Here is an 8,323-nt window from a genome sequence, read left to right as displayed (position 1 = left end):
TTGCCCACCTCCAAGACTTCTCCAGGGCATCACCCATCCTCTGGAACTCCTTACCCCAATCCATCAGACTATCACCTACTCTCCTCTCCTTTAGGCGCACCCTGAAAACCCATCTCTTCAGGGAAGCCTAACCCGCCCTCTGCTAATTGCCGATCTCCTCCACTCTTCCTACCACTCCATCCCCCACAGCTTTTCCTCCCGTACCACTATCCCCTCCCTCCTAGATTGTAAGCTCCAAGGAGCAGGGCCCTCGAACCCCTCGTGTATCGCATTGTATTGTTATTGTACTGTCGCATGTACTGTCTCCCATTGTAATGTACAGCGCTGAGGGAACTGTTATTGCTATATAAATACTGTATAATAATAATAATACAAATATATGCCACTCATTTCAGATATTTATTTGTCAAAAATTTTGAAAACCATTTATCATTTTCCTTCCACTTCACATTAATGTGCCAGTTTATGTTGGTCTATCACATAAAATCCCAATAAAATACATTTACATTTTTGGTTGTAACATTACAAAACGTGGAAAATTTCTAAGGGTATGAATACTATTTCAAGGCACTGTACCATTCTGGCCATAAAAAGAGTTTCTTGAAGGAAAATACTATAATATTTATCGCTCTCTAAGTCAGGAAGTAAGCCCAGTAGACGCTGCTTAGGGCATAAGGTAAGAGGGGAGCCCAATTTTTCATGCAAAAACCCTGACCACCTGAACCCAGTACCCTTGAATAACAGAACATGATCAAAGAAGATGGTAAAAGGTGCCATTGGTGAGCCTCACATCTAAGACAAAGTGGACTATATTGTGGTTGGTATCTAGATAAGCGAACTGGCATCAGGTAGGCTCTATGAAGTATGTACAAGTGAGTAAGGAGGTCTGACAATTTCAAAGAGACCGCCTTACTTAAGTCTAGCACCTCTTCACAGGATTCGTCTTCCAACTCCCCCACATTTGCCTCCCATCAGTATTTAAGCTGAGAGGCCAAGTTTGTGGCAGTTGGTAGAGGGAGACAGTTAAAGAACGTGGACGTAAGCATTTTAGACTCCACACCTAACATCACATCCAGGGGATGCAGAGAGTCCAGATTCAGGGCAGAGTTGCCAAATTGAGTGCAAAGTACATGTCAGAGTTAGAGGTAGTGGAAAAACCTAAAATTGGGAAGCTCAAATTTTGATTTGAGTTCTTGAAAGGATTTGATACCTGCACTGGAGAATACCTGGGAAACATACAAGATTCCTCTAGAGACCCACAATTGAAAGTCAGGGATGGTGTGCAATTCGGGAGGTGTGGATTATCCCACAAAGGGGTGTGAGCATGTGTGATAGGGGCATGCAACTTACAGGTGGCCAACTCCCAGATTTTCCAGTGGTGGTACAGTAACCCCTTTCGACCTCATAATTGAGGTATCTCATATGCCTTTTAAAAGCAGTTGGGAAGGGTGAGTAGCCCAGGAGAAGGATGGGGAGCATACTAGGGTGGGATACCAGTCTTTGTCGCCCTTATTTAAGTGGAAGAAATGGGATAATTGGGTAGCCAAAGAGTAGAGATTAAAATCCTGAAGTGCTGTGCCCCCTAAATGAGTGGGATTCTTGAGAGTTCACCAAGACAATTTATAATGAGACTTACCCCATACAAAGGTGTTGGACAGGGAGTCCAGGGATTTGAAAAGCATTTTTAATAACATGCAATTACAATATGACTTGTGTCACAATTGTATACACTATAGTATTATTGTTTTGTTTGCTAATTTGTTTTTCACTTTCCCACAAAAGTGGAGTTGCTCTTTAAGTGTGGTTCATGCCTGAGATTTGCACCTTGAAAATCCCATCTTTTTGCTATATTTCCTTTTTGAATTTTTCGGGGATGTGGTGCATGGTGTAGCCCTTGAGAATTTATTTAGTTAAAAAAAATTAAATTTTAAATTGAAGAATTCCATATGCACAAAATCACAATCATCAACTTGCACACAAGTGCCATTATAAATAATGGCAAGAAAAGAAAAAGCACAGTCAAAACTGTATAGTTCCCTTATGTTGTTGTCGAGTAGGGAAGTATCCTCTTACATTGTTGGTCAGAGGGAGAAAAGCCCCCTTACATTGGGTGTCAGTGGAGAACTGTCCTTTGTACATTGGTGGTCATTGGAGAAGAGCCCCCTTATATTGGTGGTCAGTGGAGACATGTCCCCTATATATTGGTGGATTTTGGAGAAGCGCCCTCGTATTTAAAGGGTCAGTATAGAAGTGGGGGATATAAAAGGGTTGTCCTGCAATAATAGCAGTGAGAAGAATTCCCCTCTATTATCTCTATTATTGGTCAGTGGGAAGGCTCTCCTTACATTGGTGACCAGTGGGAAGAATTCCCCCCTATTATTAGTCAGTGGGAAGGCTCCCCTTACATTGGTGACCAGTGGGAAGAATTCCCCCCTATTATTAGTCAGTGGGAAGGCTCCCCTTACATTGGTGACCAGTGGGAAGAATTCCCCCCTATTATTAGTCAGTGGGAAGGCTCCCCTTACATTGGTGACCAGTGGGAAGAATTCCCCCCTATTATTAGTCAGTGGGAAGGCTCCCCTTACATTGGTGACCAGTGGGAAGAATTCCCCTCTATTATTGGTCAGTGGGAAGGCTCCCCTTACATTGGTGACCAGTGGGAAGAATTCCCCTCTATTATTGGTCAGTGGGAAGAATGCCCCTTACATTGGTGATCAGTGGGAAGAATGCTCCTTTCATTGGGGGTCAGTGGGAAGAATGTCCCTTACATTGGTGATCAGTGGGAAGAATGTTCCTTACATTGGGGGTCAGTGGGAAGAATGTCCCTTACATTGGTGATCAGTGGGAAGAATGTCCCTTACATTGGGGGTCAGTGGGAAGAATGTTCCTTACATTGGTGATCAGTGGGAAGAATGTCCCTCACATTGGTGGTCAGTGGGAAGAATGCTCCTTACATTGGTGGTCAGTGGGAAGAATGTCCCTCTATTATTGGTCAGTGGGAAGGCTCCCCTTACATTGGTGACCAGTGGGAAGAATTCCCCTCTATTATTGGTTAGTGGGAAGAATGCCCTTTACATTGGTGGTCAGTGAGAAGAATTTCCTCTACAGACAACTAAAAATGTCATTGGTATAAGTGGGAACCACAAAGATTAGAGGAGAGGTCATTAGCTCTGCCAAGGGGCAATGATGCAGAACAATGCAGGTGCCAATCAACAAAAAGATCAAACTGCCAATGCTTTCTTCTCAAAGAACCCCCCAAGACCCCTGGACAAACTTTAGTTGAGAAAGGCTAATAAAACTAAACTTTGTATTAAATGTATACACTCTATACTCCACTTCTCTCTCTTTCACTCCATATTTACCAGAATTATTGATAAGCTTGAGAGTTATATCACACCATTCACAGTTTGGATATTACGGAGTTCCTCTAAAAAAAACTCTTATGTGGGGATGATACAGGTTAATTGGTGGGTAATGCTCGGGGCTTGGCACATAGCTGGTCATTAAGGATACTGTCACGCTTATTAGCATGCAGCCATTTGGAGTCCTGACACTCAACTCCCGGGGGCAGCTTGAAGGTGAATTTCTGGAGCAGAGCAGAGAGGAGAAGGAAGAGCTCCATTCTGGCCAAATTCTCTCCGGCACAAACTCGCTTTCCTGAAGAAAAGAAAAGGAAAATTTGCACATGAGGCAGAATTATAAATCCATCCAAGCAAACTGCTATGTTAACTGCATTGAGTAATATTTTAGCAAAATGAGCACATAAGTAGCAGAAGCATCATTGTAAAATCATAAGTGTTTTGTGGATTCAAAAGTGTTTAGATGTACACAAACAAGCAGAAGACTTCATTAAAGAGAGTGGGGTCAATAGATTTGTCCAGCCAAAATCAGTACATATAGTAGCCCAGTGTGTAGATTTGGCATGATTCAGACTGCGAGGGCATCTCCTGTGGACAGCCCTCTTCAGATCGCCCCACAGATTTTCCATCGGATTCAGGTCTGGGCTCTGGCTGGGCCATTCCAAAACTTTCATCTTCTTTTGGTGAAGCCATTCCTTTGTTGATTTGGATGTATGCTTTGGGTTGTTGTCAAGCTGAAAGATGAAGTTCCTTTTCATGTTCAGCTTTCTAGCAAAAGCCTGAAGGTTTTGTGACAAAATTGACTGGTATTTGGAACTGTTCATAATTTCCTCTACTTTGACTAAGGCCCCAGTTCCAGCTGAAGAAAAACAGGCCCACAGCATGATGCTGCCACCACCATGCGATGGCATCTTCTGTTCACAGCCCTCTTCAGATCACCCCACAGATTTTCGTTCGGATTCAGGTCTGGGCTGTGGCTGGGGCATTCCAAAACTTTCATCTTCTTCTGGTGAAGCCATTCCTTTGTTGATTTGAATGTATGCTTTGGGTCGTTGTCATGCTGAAAGATGAAGTTCCTCTTCATGTTCAGCTTTATAGCAGAAGCCTGAAGGTTTTGTGACAATATTGACTGGTATTTGGAGCTGTTCATAATTCCCTCTACCTTGACTAAGGCCCCAGTTCCAGCTGAAGAAGAACAGCCCCAAAGCATGATGCTGCCACCACCATGCTTCACGGTAGGTATGGTGTTCTTTTGATGATGTGCAGTGCTGTTTTTGTGCCAAACATATCTTTTGGAATTATGGCCAAAAAAGTTCAGCCCTTGGTTTCATCAGACCAGAACACATTTTCCCACATGCTTTTGGGAGACTTGCAAAATTTAGCCTGGTTTGGATGTTTTTCTTCATAAGAAAAGGCTTCCGTCTTGCCGCTCTACCCCATAGAACCAAATGCGATTTCTCCTGCGCTCCGGGACCCAGGCCGGTGGTGAGTAGATGAAATCAAACTCCGGAAAAGCAACCACCGGAATAAACAAGGTCGTGCAGCTCCACACCAAGGCTGGGGAAGCCCGAACAGAACTGTGAAGTAAAACAACAAGAAGCGCACCAACCTTGCGCATTACCTCAGTAACCAAACTTTATTTAGTAAAAGAGCTCTGAGGAAGAAGGCATGACCTTCGAAATGCGTCAGCTGTACTGAGTGGCTACCCCCATGATGGGATTCGCACTGGCCTCTTGCCTTTAAAGTCCCTTGGAGGACTTACATGTCTGTTTTTATTCACTGTTTGTGAGTACCATTCTTTTACTAAATAAATTTTGGTTACTGAGGTAATGCGCAAGGTTGGTGCGCTTCTTGTTGTTTTACTTCACACTCTACCCCATAGCCCAGACACATGAAAAATACGGGAGATTGTTGTCACATGGACCACAGAGCCAGTACTTGCCAGATATTGCTGCAGCCCCTTTAATGTTGCTGTTTGCCTCTTTGCACCCACATGGAAGAAAAATATATTTGAAATATATTTTAAAAATATTCTTCTCATATATATTGCCATATATTTGAAATGCTACAATTTTGGACATATTCAATATATTTCAAAATATACTTCAATAAATATATATATACACTGCATGTTGAAATGTGTTTTTATTACAAAACATATTAAAAATATTTAAAAAAATACATTTCAAATATACAGTATGTCTTTAAAATACAAATCTACATTTTACATTTGTAAATGTACAAGGTCACAATTGCGGAAAATGAACACTCAGCTAACAGCAGCTAATTTTATGAAGGCCACTATAGATCACAAACTGAGTAGGGGATTGGTTTCTTCAGAGGCCACTACTGTATGGGTCATAGGCTGGGGGATTAGATTCTACAATGGCCACTATTGATCACAGACTGAGGGATTGAATACTATGGATGCCACTATGGATCAAAGACTGGGGGGTTGAATTATATGAGGGCCAGAATGAAACAGACTGGGACACTGGCTTTTATAGGAGTCACAATAAATCATAGACTGTAAGATTGGATTCTGTGGAGGCCACTATGGATCACAAACTGAGGACTTGGATTCCATGTAGGTCACTTTGGGTCAAAGACTGTGAAACTGGATTCTATAGAGGCCACTATAAATTACAGGTTCAAGCATCAGACAAATAACAGTTTTCCCCAGCAAAGCATATAGAGAATTATGTACTGCTGGTTTTATATAATGTGGTTGCCAGCCCAATTGTCAGCCTTTGTTTTTCAGTCAAACAAGAAACTTCAAAGAAGAAATTTATAAAAAGCTGGAGCTGGAGATTTCAGTTATAAACATTCTGAAAGGGTGAGTCTGTTTATATAGCATAGTTAGTCTGGCTGAAAACAGACAAAAGTCCATCCAGTTCAATCATAGAAAAAAAAAGAAAGTTACAATCCTATACCCACAGTTGTTCCAGAGGAAGGCAAAAAAACAGAAAAGAATGATTCAATTTGCTCCTGCTGGGAAAAAATTCCTTCCTGATCCACCGAGAGGCAATCGGATATTCCCTGGATCAATTTTACCTATAAATGTTATATCCAGTTATATTCTGTGTATCTAAGAAAGAATCCAGGACTTTCCTACAGCAATCCACTGAGCTGGCCACAACCAACTCTTGAGGGAGTCTATTTCACCTTCTCACAGCTCTCACTGTGAAGAAACCTTTCCGTGTTCGGAGATTACATTTCTTTTCCTTCAGACATAAAGGGTGCCACCTTGTCCTCTGTGATGACCTCAGGGTGAAAAGCTCTACACCGAGTTCACTATATGAACCACTGATATATTTAGACATGTTGATGATACCCCCCTTATGTATTATACATGTTGATCATATCCCCCCTTATGTATTATACATGGAGATCATATCCCCCCCTTATGTATTATACATGGAGATCATATCCCCCTTATGTATTATACATGGAGATCATATCCCCCTTATGTATTATACATGGTGATCATATCCCCCCTTATGTATTATACATGGAGATCATATCCCCCTTATGTATTATACATGGAGATCATATCCCCTCTTATGTATTATACATGGAGATCATATCCCCCTTATGTATTATACATGGAGATCATATCCCCCCTTATGTATTATACATGGAGATCATATCCCCCCTTATGTATTATACATGGAGATCATATCCCCCCCTCATGTATTATACATGGAGATCATATCCCCCCTTATGTATTATACACGGAGATCATATCACCCCTTATGTATTATACATGGAGATCTTATCCCCCTTATGTATTATACATGGAGATCATATCCCCCCCTTATGTATTATACATGGTGATCATATCCCCCTTATGTATTATACATGGAGATCATATCCCCCCTTATGTATTATACATTAAGATCATATCCCCCCCTTATGTATTATACATGGAGATCATATCCCCCCTTATGTATTATACATAGAGATCATATCCCCCTTATGTATTATACATGGTGATCATATCCCCCTTATGTATTATACATGGAGATCATATCCCCCCCTTATGTATTAGACATGGTGATCATATCCCCCCTTATGTATTATACATGGAGATCATATCCCCCCTTATGTATTATACATGGAGATCATATCCCCCCCTCATGTATTATACATGGAGATCATATCCCCCCTTATGTATTATACATGGAGATCTTATCCCCCTTATGTATTATACATGGAGATCATATCCCCCCCTTATGTATTATACATGGTGATCATATCCCCCTTATGTATTATACATGGAGATCATATCCCCCCCTTATGTATTATACATGGTGATCATATCCCCCTTATGTATTATACATGGAGATCATATCCCCCCTTATGTATTACACATGGTGATCATATCCCCCCTTATGTATTATACATTAAGATCATATCCCCCCCTTATGTATTATACATGGAGATCATATCCCCCTTATGTATTATACATGGTGATCATATCCCCCTTATGTATTATACATGGAGATCATATCCCCCCCTTATGTATTAGACATGGTGATCATATCCCCCCTTATGTATTATACATGGAGATCATATCCCCCTTATGTATTATACATGGTGATCATATCCCCCTTATGTATTATACATGGAGATCATATCCCCCTTATGTATTATACATGGAGATCATATCCCCCTTATGTATTATACATGGAGATCATATCCCCCTTATGTATTATACATGGAGATCATATCCCCCTTATGTATTATACATGGTGATCATATCCCCCCTTATGTATTATACATGGTGATCATATCCCCCCTTATGTATTATACATGGAGATCATATCCCCCCTTATGTATTAGACATGGTGATCATATCCCCCCTTATGTATTATACATGGAGATCATATCCCCCTTATGTATTATACATGGTGATCATATCCCCCTTATGTATTATACATGGAGATCATATCCCCCCTTAT

General features: G+C 41.1%; 1 protein-coding gene across 1 annotated transcript in view; it reads right to left on the bottom strand.

The window, feature by feature from the left end:
- Window positions 1-380: 380 nt before the first annotated feature.
- LOC149431554 (cytochrome P450 2C29-like) overlaps window positions 381-8,323 on the bottom strand; it is a 64,966-nt gene continuing 57,023 nt past the window's right edge. Inside the window, exon 9 of the mRNA XM_089665474.1 lies at window positions 381-3,657. Coding sequence (XP_089521600.1) covers window positions 3,461-3,657 — 197 coding nt within the window. The 3' untranslated portion in view covers window positions 381-3,460. The remainder of the gene's footprint in view (window positions 3,658-8,323) is intronic.

Source organism: Staurois parvus, unplaced genomic scaffold (genome assembly GCF_062004578.1).
Source record: "Staurois parvus isolate SC_StPar_1 unplaced genomic scaffold, SC_StPar_1.0 ptg002208l, whole genome shotgun sequence".
Classification (NCBI taxonomy): Eukaryota; Metazoa; Chordata; class Amphibia; order Anura; family Ranidae; genus Staurois; species Staurois parvus.
This window is presented reverse-complemented; position numbering and strand designations above follow the sequence as displayed.